Genomic DNA, 16,193 nt, shown 5'->3' on the forward strand with positions numbered 1-16,193 from the left:
TTTATGTGAGTGCTCAAAATGATTCATATGCCCAATGATTTCTCAAACATAAGCATATTTCATAAAACTAAGATTTACATGAAATCATTCATTGTATGCATTCTGCATAGTATGCGATAGGTTTGAAGATTTTAACTTGGAAAATTATTGATTTAAAACACATATTGATCAGAACAGGTAAATTTACTGATGTGCTCAACTGCATTTCAACTGAAAACTAATTGACATATCATTGAATTATCTAAGGAAAATCTTTTCTGTGATGATTTGTCAAAATAGTGGCATTTTTATATGCAAAAGGAATGTAAATGGTTGCCAACAACATATTTACTTCTCTATAATTAGAGCATGCATGAGTGATGGCCTAGCAAACAGCCAGACCTAATGATAAAATTGATAATGAGCACCTATGTAACCAAGTAAAACACATTCAGACTAAACAAAACAAAAACTTATGGTGTTAATTCTATAAGTCTGCAGGATGAATGACGAGGACACAAAGAAAAAGAAACATTGGCAATTTAGTTCTCTGTATGAGCCATAGTTGCCAACTCCAAGTAGAAGAAAAACAAGAACCGTCAGAAAAACCCCCAGAACATTTTAGGAAGAGTTAAAAATAAAACACGCTTTTATATAGCATAAGTAGGACTTGTTCAAATTCCAAATAGACATTTGCTATCCTGGAAAGTACTTATCTTCGATAACTATTGTTCAAGGTCATTAGTGTTATCAAATGCTATCAATCAACATACTTTGGTAAGTACCTGACTCCAACTGATGTACATTAACATAAAACAGACAGGAATCATTCTCACATTATTTCCACAAGGACAAATTGCAAATCCTACCTTGCACACCTTAATTGAAACTTTGAACAGATACTATATAATGCTTACATTCCAATCATATTTGGTCTGGCTGGCACAGAGACATCCCATGCTAGAAGAGCTCCAGATCTATCACCAACAAAAACCCACTCCAAAGTTGAATGGAATGCAAAAGCTCCAGCACCAAGCAGCTTTATAGAATTATCAACTGTAGAGCATTGAACAAGTTCCAAAGAATGTCCAAAATTAAGATGTTAAACAAATTAAATAGTTCTAGCAAAAGAATTATGATGTTTAAGACAGATACACTAAACAAAAGTATGTACAAAGCTGATAATAAAGTTGTCTTACTCTGGAGGGTATAATGAACCGTAAATGACTGGATGTTGTAAGCTCTGACCAAACCATCTACATATGCAACATACTGACATCACGCCAGTTTCTTATGAGTTCAATATTATAACCAAAAAGGGAACTTCTTACAGAAAATAATTGATAATCTATGCACTTGCAAAAACATTATTCCTGGAATCCAAAGTACTGACTAAAAATCCAATAAACTATTTACCAAGAGTGGGCTACGTGGGTGACAAGCAAGATTGACAACTGGTTTCTTCAGATCTGTCTTTATCCTTGTAGGGGGCCTTCCACCTTCCACGGTTCCTACAACTATCGACATACACCAAACACTTCTAGTGGTCTTATATTTAAGGATTACAATAGTTCAATTTCATGTATCCAACCTTCATTATCACATTTTAAATTGTGAATATTCTTTGTTCAACACAACACACTGAAACACCTTGCATGCAAAGGATGTTTCATTGATTAATAATACTAAACATGAGAATGATTTTTTCAAAAACAAATAAATAGAAACTATCCTAAATATTCTTTGTTCAACACAACACACCGAAACACCTTGCATGCAAAGGATGTTTCATTGGTTAATAATACTAAACATGAGAATGATTTATTCAAAAACAAATAAATAGAAATTATCCTCGATGACATACCTGTTACACTCATGCGTCGGTGAAGTCCAAAAAATACTACTGGTTGAAGAGGAGTTAGAGCAATATGCACCTCTGTGGCTGAGGTCAACCTATCTGCTTTCTTTTCTGGAGAGTATAACACAAAGGTGTGCTCTGTGTCGAAATCACATGATCTGATTGTCCCATCCTACAAAAGAGACAAAACAGCTGAAGCTTAAGCTGGAGCAGGTCCACAAGATCAAAGATCCTCAGTGCACCAGAAAATAGTTACAATTTACCAATTTATCGATGGGAGGCCTTAAGTTCACAGTGCACTTTTACGATGGTTGGTTAAAAATACAGAAACCTTAAACTTTAAATGAAACTAATAGTAACAAAATGAAAGTGAGAAAGAGAATAGCAAGGACATGCATGTGCGATAGGAAGCAGTAAATAGATATTGGTAACAAACTTATCTACACATAAGTCTGGAAAGTGGAGCAGAATCATCAGACATTGTTCAAGAATGGTGATTGAAAAGGGTCTGCCGACTAAATCCAGAATTCGGACAAATGATTGGCATAAAAGATGAAAATGGAGCAACTAGCATGGCTTAGCTATATAGAGAGTAATGGTGGAGACATATAAATAATAAAATCTAAGCCAAATAAACATGACACAAAAAACCAAAATCAGTTATCTATATACGTCTGAGTGACAGGTTTTAAACGAATAGCATAAGATGGTGTACATTAAAAAAAAAAAAAAATTGTGGTAGAACTAAAACCAATAGTATTCATTTAGTGATCACTTACTCTAGGCCCCTCCCTCCTTTTATCACCTTTAGGATCCATTCAAAGGCATGCTTTTCACAATCCCTGGATGCTTATTATTCAACTTCAATAAAAATGGATCATTTTCTTTCTGTATCCATCCCCACTAAAATTCACACTCAGTGGGACTGTCACTATTTTGTTCAAAAGAACCTAGCAAGTGTAAATATATTCTTCTGACCATGGTCCATCAACATGCAGATTGTCCAGAGCAGTTTCCAAAATCATTTTTTTTTAAAGTATAGCATAAAATAAAATAATTGCTTCCTATTCTCTACCTAGAGGGAACAATTCAATTTCTATTGATCTGCCATTGGATTTTGCTGCTTCTTGTCTCTACTTCTTCTTGTTTCTATTGGTCTTCTTTCCATTTTCATTTATTCATAATCTCTTCATTTCAGATTCTTCCAAATGTGCTTTTTCAGCAGTCCAGGAGCTTTAGATTTAGTTCACACTTCCAGCAGCCTTCTATATCTTACCCACATTTCAAATATTGTAAGAATTAAACATATCATTGAATTGCCAGGAAGAGAAGGTTTACAATACCCTTCTGCCTTGTCCATTGGCACTGTGCTGCACTATATAATTGCAATAATTTTTCTACAGTTAAACCTCAACAGATGCAAGGTATTTAAGCACCAAAATACGCCTACTGCATTCCTAAGAAATTGAAACAACAATTTTGAAACAAGTCCGACCAATACAAAGTTACAAACAAAAATGTTTCATCAAAGGTGTCATTCCTAGAAAGGAGAATTTTGAATAGATATCTGCCAAATACTATTCTAAGTTAGTTGAGTTGAATATCTACAAACCTCAAGCACTGCAATTACAATATGGCCACCTGCTGGACTGTAAGACATCTGTACAACTGGTGCCCCAATGTCTATGGTTGACAGCTTGCATCCAGTTAAAGCATCAAATTCTGCAGAGATCAAAAATGTAAGTTCAGGAAGAATTGCATAATCATAACATCTGATGCATAAAAAAGAGAGAAAAAAAAGGGAATTGCAGCATGTATTAGTTCTATCCCTGGAATGGCAGCATGAGAATACTATACGAATACCTAAATCCAGTTCAGGCATAATCCGTCTGAAAAAAACTTTTATCAGTGTAATCTATATTTCATTAAAAATGTGGTCTCTAATGTACCATTCTGAAATATCCTTATTTTATTTTGCCTTAAATTAATAACCCTGACTAACAATAATAATTGAATGGTTATTTATAAATAATTATTTATCTTAGAAATTATAATTTGAATAATTCAGGTTAAACGTAAATATTGTGTCTCTTGAAAATATGAAACTAATCCAGTGAGCCTCTATTTTGCAGCAATTTCTCTTTGTACAAATGACTTTGTACTGTTCCTATACTTTTGCCTAGATTAGGGGTTTTCGTCCACTACCTTGACAATAGAAATTAAAAGATTGTAATCCTTTAATTTCCAATCTTGAAGGATTTCATCATCGGATTGTATTGCAAAATGAAAATAAATAACATCTTGATCAAGTGATTCCTTCCTATTGGTTTTGTTGAAACAGTAGCTTCGGTTAGATATAATGAGACAATATCATCATATACATATACGTATGTATATGTATATACATGCATATGTATATACGTATGTATATGCATATACATGCATATTTATATCCATATACATATACATACATATATGTATACGTATTGAATCACTCTTACCAATCAAATAGTCTGTGATCAGATCGAACTGTATATTCACCAAATAGGTTGTGATTGTTTATCATTGTATCTAGCACGGTTGACTAAAATATTGCCACTGAATGGGCTAACTGTATCAGGCAAATAGTCTGTGATCAGATCGAACTGTATATTCACCAAATAGGTTGTGATTGCTTGTTGTTGTATCGAGCATGGATGACTATAATATTGCCACTGAATGGGCTCACTGTATCAGGCAAATAACAGTCATATGAGTGTCGACCCATGGTTCCTATCGGGCCAGCAATCATATTACTGTTACATATGTTATTGGCATATCATAGTCATCGACAGTACTGTTTGGTTAAGACAGTTAGCATATGTATTTTGTGCCTTGTTTCGCCCAGAACTAATCGGGCCCTTAAAACAATGTAATTACAAGGAAATTAATATATTGATCATGTCTGTAGAGACATGTTTCTACAGGCATGATCTCTCATTCAGATATATTTATGTATTGCAATTTCATTTTGTGGAGAACATATCAATCACACATTACATATTATTATCCACTGAGTGAAGTCCAGCAATTCACATATTTATATCTGCAGTTAACCAAACAAACTTTATTAATACATCATTGTGTTTAGCAGCAGTGATATATATATATATACAGTATCTACAGTCCATTCTCATATATAATGTTTTAAATTCAATTGGGATTACCATATACATATCTGATCAAGTGAAATTGAACACTATCTCTGATCCTAGATTTGTTATTACATTTGCAGAAAACTATCCATGTTACTCAACAAGGTATCACAGCAAGGTTGTAAACATAATAAAGCAATCTAAGACATGGCAGAAAAATTTCATGCAGAAATGGAAGATATGGAGTTAGTGTAGAGAGTCGGAATGATCAGAAACATCACCAACAGTTTTCTTTCCCAATTCTTAAATCGATGTTGGAAAATGACATTCTTTTAAAGGGTATGCAGTCAAGATTAGAATTTACTATCCTTTGTAGACGAGTGATACAAGAGTGATTCTCCCTTTTAAAGACGATAGCTTGGAGAGTATGCAGACTCTGACAGCTTTATGAAAACCTTCAAATCATTTCAGGTGATCCTGCTCACAGAATAATTATCGAAAAGGCAACGAACTTATGCAGATGCCTGGTGGACTTGATGAAAACAAATAATGGTGGAAGTGCGTTTGAGAAAATCGAAACATCTAAACATCATTCAAAGAGGGTAACACTGGTTTCTTTCGACCTTGCCAAGTTGCAGCTAAACCAGTTGAGAAAAAACATGGAAAGCATTTGATAATCAAAGAAAAACCCATGTAGTAAATAAGAGAATTCTTGAAGAAAAATGGCAGAGTGCTGGAGAAATGGGTTTCAGGGAGGGTTTACAGAGAGTAGCAGGAATATTGAGAGGTTTGGGAGGTTTGGAAAGGGCACGGAGCCGTTCAGAAGACACTAAGGAAGGTTTTATTGGGGGAATAGGAATGGGAGATGGCAAAATGGGAACAGAAACTACCAAGAAAGCTTTCAATGGAAAAAAGTGGGATAGAACAATGGGGAAAATGGCATAATGGAAGAGAAAGGCTGAATGTAAATGGCTGGAGAAGTCATCCGATGCAAAGATTCACATCAGTAAATCTTGGTGGGAATGTGGTTTTTGAAAATATAGCCAAAAAAATGAGAAAGCCACAGGTAGTGGAAAATCAGGAGAAGCAAATGATAAAAGATCAGCAGTTAACTTGATGCACAGTTGAAAAGGTGGTGCTGGAAAGTGGCTTGGTAAAGGAGAAGATTGACTTTCTAGAGAGTAATGCATTATTTCTCAAGTGGGAAGGTCCAAGGCCAGCAATAGGTAAGATTAAAACCTGGTGTGATGAGAAATGAGGTACAGTGAAAGACTTTAAAATGTTATAAAATAGTTTTTATATGGTTACAATGGATATAGTGTAGGATAGGGATTGGATCTTGAATAGTGGTCCTTATTTTATGGAAGGATATGGGTTTTATATGAAGACATGGGTCCTGAACTTTGATTCAATAAAAGAGTTAATAAAAGAACTTCCTCTATGGGTAAGATTGAGAAATCTGTCCCAGGAATACTAGTAGGAACAATGTTATAAAGTGATTGGGAACAAGCTAAGAACATTCATTAAGGCAGTGGAAATGGTGGACAGAGAAACTTTGCAAATGTTCCCAAGAATATGTATAATGTGGAATGATTGCCATCCAATCCCTAAAATGATTGAGATCTTTAATGAAGGGGTAGTCTAGAGACAGCCGGTGTCTTTGGAGGAAGGGTTGAAAGTTTGCGAGTTTTGCCTTTGTGAGGAACATGACTCAAAAAGTTGTAAACAAGAAGGATGTCATAAGGGTAAAGAAGAGGAAAGGTTACTCCAGAAGGTTATAGAGATGGCCAGGATAAAAGAAGTAGATAAGGATGAGACTGAAAATCTTATGAAAAGGGATAATGTGGAGGTGGAAAATGATATGATGTTGAAAACAAGAGCAAATACCTATCAAGAAAAAGGGTATGGAGTATTTGAGAATCTAGAAATGATTCAGGAAAAAGTTTTTGAGGATGAAAGTTGCAAAGGCTCACAGGAGACACCACAAAGAGGAAAGAACAGGGGTGAACATCAGCGGAAGAGGTTGGTGAGTGAGTGTCGAAATAAGGATGGAACAAAGGCAAGGGCCAGTTAGTGAGGATGGGGTTGAATATAGAACTTTAAATGGAAGTAAAACAAGGGGATGTAAGGACCTAGAAGGACCTCAAATGTCCCAGGAGGTAGGGTATCAGAAGGTAGTGTTGTCAGAAAGGCCAGAAGAAACACAAAGGGAATGGGAAGAAAATGAAGGGTATATGACTGAGTTGGAAGGAGAAATGGAGGGTGGGATTGGAGAGTGCTTTAAGGACATTGAAATTTCTCCAATAAGAAACTTGAAAGGTAGATCAGGAGAGTCAAGCTCGGAGGAAAGTTTGAATGAGGACGAGGAGGAAAGGGATGTTGATGGCGAAAAAGATTTCTTTGGGGAGAAGGAAACTATGATCCTTAAAGAAAAAAGAACTATAGAGAAAACAGAAAGTAAAAAACATAAAGCACATATTGGGGAGAATCAAAAAAGGGGAAGACAAACTGTTAATGCACTAATCCAAATTGCAGGAAGTGCAAGAGGTCAAAGTAAATTGAGAACGAGAAGAGGGAAAAACCCCTCCCGGAAGGGATGAAGATCCTTTAATGGAATGTCAGGGGATGTAATGCCCCTGACAAAATGCGCTTGATCAAGAAAGGCCTCGATCAAGCAAAACCGGATGTGGTTTTAGTGCAAGAAACAAAGATAAAGATGGATGATTTGGAGGGGATGAGGAGAAAGTTTAATAGATGGAAAAGTGAGTGAGTGGTTGCAGAGGGAGCCTCAGGGGGTATGTGTGTTTTATGGAATCAGGAGACAGTGAGTGGGACTATAATGCAGATGGACAAGAATTGGAAGTGGATGAAAGTTTCTTCAAAACAATTAGGATATGAATTTAATGTTCTTAATGTTTATGGTCCAATTCATAGCAGAGAGAAGAGAGAACTATGGAAGACACTAACAGAGGTTCTGAAAATCTTACAAAGTGAAATCACTATTTTAGGAGGAGATTTCAATGCTATACTCTACCCAGAGGGAAAAAAATGGAGGTAAAGGTTGGAGGTCAACTAAATAGGAGAACTTCTCGACCTTTGTTCTGGGAAATGGTCTCATCAATATTCCCTTTAAACAGGGGGATTTCACCTAGAATAATAGGAGGCAAGGATTTGTTAATATTGCTGAAAAATTGGATAGGTTCCTCTTAGGGGTGGACTAGACAAAAGTTGACTAGTTTGTTGAAGCCAAAATTATGCCCATTCATGGCTCAGATCACTTCCTTATCAGTCTAAGAATTTAGGAAGAATATACTCCAGACCGATGCCCTTTCAAATTTGAAGCTATATGGCTGAGGGCGGATGAGTTTAAGGAGATGGTGGAAAAATTGTGGACTAAGGCACCTGAGTGGGAAGGAAACAAGGCTTTTAAAATTTTTAAGAAGCTTCAGCATATAAAGGGAAAGTTGAAAGTGTGAAACAGAGAATCTTTCCAAAACATTTTTAAAAGCAAAGGTGTATTGGAAGAAGCAATTAAAATTTTGAATGAAAGAATAATTCAGAAGGGGATGAAGGAGGAGGATTTCCAAGAAGAAAAGAGGCTAAAAAAATAGTACGATGAAATTTTACTAAGAGAAGAAGTATTTTGAAGACGAAAATCTAGAGAAACGTGGTTGAAAGAAGGGGATAGGAATACAAAGTTCTTCCACAATTCAGTTAAAATAAGAAGAGCTCATAATAAAATATTCTCTATTAAGAATGGGGAGGGTGAGGTGATTAGTGATCCAAAGATAATAAAGAAAGCGGCAGTACATTTTTTCAAAGACAGAGGAAGAATAGAGGATGGGGAGGACGCTTTAGTTGAGGATGTTTTGGATTGCATTCAGGGATGTATTACAGAAAAGCAAAATGTAATGTTAAATGCTGAAGTCTCAAAAGCAGAGGTGAAAAAAGCTTTATGGGGTTTAGATAAAGACAAAAGTATAGGGCCAAATGGCTTTACAGGTAGTTTTTTTAGTCATTTGGGAGTGTATAGAAGAGGAAATTTGGGGGATGGTGGAGGAATCCAGAAGAGGGGAGTTTGTTCTAAAAGATTTGAATAATACTTCTATTGCGTTAGTTCCAAAAAGGGATGAGTGCAGATCTTTTGATGATTTTGGACCAATTTCCTTATGCAATACTGTGTATAAAATAATTTTGAAAGTAGTTGCCAATAGGCTTAAATTGGTGTTGAATGATGTAATATCAGAAGAACAAAATGGATTCGCCCCAGGAAGATCCATTTTTGAAGGGGTGATTATTGCCCATGAAATGATCCACTCGATCAGAACAATAAAGTTAAGCAAAATGATGGTAAAGTTGATATTAAACGAGCTTATGATGAGGTAAATAGAGAATTTATGTTCAAAGTTCTGAAGAAATTTGGTTTTAATGAGTTTTGGATTAGTTGGGTAAAGGGTTGTTTAACCTCTGTAAGGTTCTTTGTGTTGGTTAATGGCAGTCCCCAAGGTTTCTTTGATTTAGAAAAAGGGATCAGGCAAGAGGACCCTTTATCTCCTTTCCTATTTATAATTCTGGCTGAAGTGTTAGGGAGGTTGATTAAAGAAAAAAGGGTTTGAGGTCTATGGAAAGGGGTAAAGGTGGCAAGGGGAGTGGATCCAATTTCCCATTTGCAATTTGTGGATGACACTTTTCTAACTGGTGAAGCTTTGGAGCAGGAAACTAGATTGATGAAAAAGACATTGGAAATCTATGGAAAAGTGTTAGGACAAAAAATAAATTGGGCAAAGTCTGAAATTTTCTTTTTTAACACTCCTCTTAATAGGAGAAGAGCCATTGGAAGAATTCTAAATATAAAGTAGGGAAGTCTTCCAAGTAGATATTTGGGAATCCCTTTATTCCAAGGGCAAAATAAAAGTGAAGTATGGAAGGGATTGGCAAAAAAATGTTTGACGAAGATGGATGGATGAAAAGGTAAATGGCTGACTTCTGCAGAGGGATTTTGATGCTAAAATTAGTGGTCTTAGCAGTGCCTTTTTCTAAATGATGTGTTTAAAAATCCCGAAGAAGGTGATTAACTTAGTGTAAAGGCAGATGAGGAAATTCTTTTGGAGTGGGGTGGGGGAAGAGAAAAAATGGTCATTACTTAAATGGGAAAAGATTTGCGGACATAAGAAGTTTGGAGGTGCAGGAATTAGAGACTGGAACACAATGAACATTTCTCTATGGGGCAAAATTGGTGTGGTAGATGTCAAATGATGAAGAGCAAATGTGGATTAGGATTCTCAAAGCCAAATATTTAGACTCTAATGAGAATATAAGGATTTTAACTATTCAAAATTTGATTAGAGGTTCAGCAATTTGGAACTTTATTCTTTCTTGTAGGCATGTCATAACAGACCATATTTCATGGGTCATTGGTAACGGTAATAGGGCAAAGTTTTGGGAGGATTCATGGAATGGCAACAAATCCTTAGATGAGGAAATAGGGGATAGAGAAAAGAAACAGATATTATGGGATTTGTGGGGCAGGAATGTTAGAAACTATATGGTGGAATGTGAGGGACTATTTGGGAAAAAGTGGATGTGAAAAGATTGGAGAGTGAAAGGTCTATCTAAAGGACAACAACAATCCCTAAGGGAGATCTTTAATAGATGAAAGGTATGCATAATTAATAGAAAAGATAGGATTAGTTGGTGTGCAGCTTCTAGTAAGTTTTCAGTTAAACTTGGATATGAAATTTTAGACAATAAGGAGGAAGAATGTTTTGAAGCGGGAGACTTGTGTTGGAGTAAAGAAATACTTACAAAGGCAGGAACTTTCTCTTGACTAGCAATACAAGGCAAAATCCTAACAGGGGATAGGAGAAGAAAATTGGGTTTTCAAGGCCCTACAAAATGTGTTATGTGTGGAAAGGAAAAGGAAAGTGCTGATCATTTGTTGTTAAATTGTGACATTGAAGCACAGTATTGGAGGTGTCTTCAAGGGAAATTGGGTTGGTTTGGACCTTGGAGCCCCTCTCTTAAGGCCTTCTTTATATCTTGACCAAGAGTAGGAAGAAGAAACTTATTTGAATGCATTTGGAGAGTGAATCCCTCAATAGTTATATGGGAGGTCTAAAAGGAAAGGAATAGAAGGACTTGTCAAGAACTATCAGAGACAATTGATCAACTTTTAGAAAGGATTGATCATTCTATTGACGAAGTTGTTAATGCTGCAATCTTTAGGAAAAATATGTCAAAATGTGTGTTTATGAATTATGACAGAGCTTTAGAAAATGTGGCCAGGGATAAAAATATGAAAGGCAGGGGCAAAGGGAAAATCTACTTCTAAAACCAATAAGAGGGAAGATGCGAAGTGGGAAGCTCCCGAAGAAGGTTGGTTAAAGGTAAATTTTGATGGGGCATCTAAAGGAAACCTTGGAAAATCGAGAGCAAGATGCATTATTAGGGAGTTATTTAGGGGAGACTTTGGCCTTTGGAGCTTTAAGGTTATAGAAGGGAACAAATAATGAAGCAAAATTCCAAGCTACATTGCTAGCATTAAAATGTGCAAAAAGATTTGGAGGAAAAAAAATTATTTTAGAAGGTGATTCGATGGTGGTTGTGCAAGCTGCTAGCAATAATTCAATCTTTGCATGACAATTAGAAAATCTGTGAAGTGTGTATAAGTGAACAGTTAAATGAATTTGAGGAATTTCAAATTTGCCATGTCTTTAGAGAAGCAAACAAAGATGCGGATGCTCTTTCAAAATGGGCAGTTGATTTAAGGGAGGATGGAAGGTCAATGTTTGAAAATTGTAGCCGTTGAGAAGGAATTGACGAAGATGTTTCATGCATTTATTAGTTGGTGATTTTTTTGAGATTGGTTGAGCATTTTATAAAAAGAGGTGATGGAAAGGTGACTGACGTCATAAAGGACTATCAAAAAAGTTGGATGAACAAATTTGGAAAATCTACAATAAATATGTTCATCATGACAAGATGGGATAGCAGGGAAGGCATGATCTTTTAGGAAAGTTGATGTGATGTTTCCTTTAGTGTGGAAACTATGTGGGGGCATTTAATAGCAAAGGTGGAAGAGACTTTTTCTAAAAACCTGAACGGTGAATTTACAGAATTGATAGTGACTGAATAGAAAGGCAGAATGGAAGCAACGTTTACCTTTAAAACAAGCAGACAGCAGAAGGCATTGTTCGAACCGGTGCAGAACAAGAGGTTGAAACTGTTGCTCAAGTGCCCATTGCCAAGTGTGATAGAAGCCATTAAGGAGACGGTGGGGGAGCTATTTCAAAACTCCTCCCATCATTGGAAGATAAATGCGGATATAGCGGCGATAATAATAGCATGGGGGTTGGAGATAACATGCCTGATGGAAGAGGTGGAATGGGTTATGAAAAATCTGTTTTCGGAGGACTTAATTGTGGGAATTGATTCCCTGTTTGAGTGGGCATGGCCAGGGAAAGGTTTCGATTATAGTGAATGTTATGAGAACTATGAAGAGGATGGGAAACTTGGACGGGTCAGTTTTCTGTGGTGGACAAAGAAGGATATAAAGCCAAGATAAAGATGGTCTAGGTTAAGCTGGTGGCAGAAATTGAAGTTTTTCTGGAGAGGAGGGGCAGAAAGGTTATGGGCTTTTTCATTGAAGGAAGGGGAGAAGTGCGGGAGGGAGAAGGATTAGAAGGGTGGTCAAGATCAAATTTCCAATTACGGTGGAGGAGTGAAGAAGGAAGGGGAAAGCAAGGGAGCCATTTTTTTTCTGGATTAATATGGGCTACGAAGCATGCAAAAGCCGATGGCAATCATGAGTAAGGGTAGGAAAAATTATAACATTGTTGCAACTCAATGCAGTGATAAAGAAGAAGATGTTTTTGGCTGTTTTTTGTGGACCAAGGAGGAAATTGCAGAAATGTCACGAAGTAGTAAAGAGGCCTCGTAGTGGTAAAAGCCAAGCGCGGGAGTTGCACATGGAAGACAAGGAAAGAGAACAGCAGGACAAGTGGAGGACAATCTGTTCATTTTGGGTGTTTTTTGTTGTTTCCCAATTAAGAAATGCCAAGATGTATGCAATTTTTTGGATAAGGGTTTAGGATTTAGGGGGGAATGATGTAAGAAAGGTGGTTTTTTGAGATGAAACATGTATATGTATGGGAAAGGCTAATCTGTAAAAGCCTAGTTGAAATGTAGTAAAAATGTTATTTTAATAATATAAAAAAAAAACTATTACCAACCAAAAAAAAAGAGGGTAACACTGGACCGTGACCTACATTCCACTGTGAAAAGCAAAGACCGAAATAATTTGTATTTCATATAGCATCCTCCTGTGTCGAGAATAGGATTATATGGTAAAGAAACTATGTTCAGTCATTTCTTAAGCATAGAAATGTGGTCTTATACACACAAAATAGAAGTGATTATCTATTACGATGAGGACCGGCTTGAGTTGTAGATGACTACCCATGATATGGAGGGAGTTTACGAACTATTGCTTGATTTGGATTTGGCATACATTTCCCACTATTGTACATGCAAGGAAAGACTATACTAAGGGATCGAAAGAATATAAGTCTAAGAAAGTTAAGGAAACACAGAGTAGGGGAATTACCTACAGAGAAAAAGAGAACAGGAAAAAGGATACCGAGTTTGGATGGCATTGGATGTAGCAACTAACATATTGTGATATTGCTATCAAGACTTAACTGTGTGATTTTGAGTAAAACTCATTGACCCATGTTTCATGAGTAGTGATTCAACATGAATCCATCTCTCATGAGAATAAATGGAACACTTAGCACTCATTGGATCTAGGTGATGCTCACAGGGGTGAAGCACCAGGACTTCCCGGGAGGTCACCCATCCCATTACTACTCCAGCCTGAGCGCGCTTAACTACAAAGTTTCCTCCATAGTTAAACCCAAAGCTTGCAACCCCATTTGCAAAACCTTCACCAAGTGTTGTGCCTTATGAACCATTCATCAGAAAGCCCCTTAAGCTCATCAGTTGATAAGTAGGAGATAATTTCCATAGTAAGTCAGATTGTGATATTGCTATCAGGATTTAACTATGTGATTTTGAGTCAAACTCATTGACCCATGTTTCATGAGTAGTGATTCAACATGAATGCATCTCTCATGAGAATAAATGGAACACTTAGCACTCATTGGATCTAGGTGATGCTCACAGGGGTGAAGCACCGGGACTTCCTGAGAGGTCACCCATCCCAGTACTACTCCAGCCTGAGCGCGCTTAACTACAGAGTTTCCTCCATAGTTAAACCCAAAGCTTGCAACCCCATTTGCAAAACCTTCACCCAGTGTTGTGCCTTATGAACCATTCATTAGAAAGCCCCTTAAGCTCATCAGTTGATAAGTAGGAGATAATTTCCACAGTAAGTCAAATTGTGATATTGCTATCAAGATTTGACTGTGTGATTTTGAGTCAAACTCATTGACCCATGTTTCATGAGTAGTGATTCAACATGAATCCATCTCTCATGAGAATAAATGTAACACTTAGCACTCATTGGATCTAGGTGATGCTCATAGGGGTGAAGCACCGGGACTTCCCGGGAGGTCACCCATCCCAGTACTACTCCAGCCTGAGCGTGCTTAACTACAGAGTTTCCCTCATAGTTAAACCCAAAGCTTGCAACCCCATTTGCAAAACCTTCACCAAGTGTTGTGCCTTATGAACCATTCATTAGAAAGCCCCTTAAGCTCATTAGGAAGTCCCAGTGCTTCACCCCTGTGAGCATCACCTAGATCCAATGAGTGCTAAGTGTTCCATTTATTCTCATGAGAGATGGATTCATGTTGAATCACTACTCATAAAACATGGGTCAATGAGTTTGACTCAAAATCACACAGTGAAATCCTGATAGCAATATCACAATTTGACTTACTGTGGAAATTATCTCCTACTTATCAACTGATGAGCTTAAGGGGCTTTCTAATGAATGGTTCATAAGGCACAACACTGGTTCAAGGTTTTGCAAATGGAGTTGCAAGCTTTGGATTTAACTATGGAGGAAACTCTATAGTTAAGCGCGCTCAGGCTAGAGTAGTACTGGGATGGGTGACCTCCCAGGACGTCCCGGTGCTTCACCCCTGTGAGCATCACCTAGATCCAATGAGTGCTAACTGTTCCATTTATTCTCATGAGAGATGGATTCATGTTGAATCACTACTCATGAAACATGGGTCAATGAGTTTGACTCAAAATCACACAGTTAAATCCTGATAGCAATATCACAATTTGACTTACTATGGAAATTATCTCCTACTTATCAACTGATGAGCTTAAGGGGCTTTCTAATGAATGGTTCATAAGGCACAACACTTGGTGAAGGTTTTGCAAATGGGGTTGCAAGCTTTGGGTTTAACTATGGAGGAAACTCTGTAGTTAAGTGCGCTCAGGCTAGAGTAGTAATGGGATGGGTGACCTCCCGGGAAGTCCCGGTGCTTCACCCCTATGAGCATCACCTAGATCCAATGAGTGCTAATTGTTCCATTTATTCTCATGAGAGATGGATTCATGTTGAATCACTACTCATGAAACATGGGTCAATGAGTTTGACTCAAAATCACACAGTTAAATCCTGATAGCAATATCACAATTTGACTTACTGTGGAAATTATCTCCTACTTATCAACTAACATATCGATTGATCCGCTGAGAAACATAAGCCAACGATGGGTTTTCGTCCTATTAAATATCTACCAAAGATTTAGATATTTGCATGACATCTATCTGTGGCATAATGAACTATCATACGGAGTTTCTTCACAGGAGCATACGAATAAAGTCATGAATAAATTATATGGCTGAAGATATTAGAAAGAGTATTTCAGACTCCATGCATTCCCAGGTCAGTATGGGGTAAATGAATATCTTGTATCTTGTCAGACAATCGTGCTCCTCTAATTTGGCTGGGAGCTTCAAGATTGGAGTGATAGATTGTGAATCCATACGCATTTGTACCAAACAAACTATTAAATTGTTGTGAAAACAAACTCTGGAAATAAACAAGAGGAGTTGCATAAAATGTTTGACTAAATGTCAGCAGGGGCTCTGACATCAGCGCTGCACACTAAGAAGAATTAGTATCAATATGGAAGAGATGTTATTACACATATACTGTATAGAGGACCATAACAAAACGGTCAATTCAATATCTCTAAATACCTTACAGATGTGCAGTATGGGACCTTTGCACATCAAGA

The 16,193-nt window shown here is 37.0% G+C and overlaps 1 protein-coding gene across 1 annotated transcript in view; it reads right to left on the minus strand.

The window, feature by feature from the left end:
- The window catches only part of LOC149562055 (uncharacterized), a 142,622-nt gene that overhangs the window by 114,909 nt on the left and 11,520 nt on the right, over window positions 1–16,193 (minus strand). The window contains exons 2-6 of the mRNA XM_089825596.1: window positions 3,450–3,559; window positions 1,844–2,009; window positions 1,396–1,496; window positions 1,179–1,251; window positions 897–1,035 (exon numbers count right to left, since the gene is read on the minus strand). Of these exons, the coding sequence (XP_089681722.1) occupies window positions 897–1,035; window positions 1,179–1,251; window positions 1,396–1,496; window positions 1,844–2,009; window positions 3,450–3,559 (589 nt within the window). The remainder of the gene's footprint in view (window positions 1–896; window positions 1,036–1,178; window positions 1,252–1,395; window positions 1,497–1,843; window positions 2,010–3,449; window positions 3,560–16,193) is intronic.

This window comes from Cupressus sempervirens, chromosome 4, assembly GCF_028749045.1.
Source record: "Cupressus sempervirens isolate cs-2001-9-10 chromosome 4, ASM2874904v1, whole genome shotgun sequence".
NCBI classification, from domain to species: Eukaryota; Viridiplantae; Streptophyta; class Pinopsida; order Cupressales; family Cupressaceae; genus Cupressus; species Cupressus sempervirens.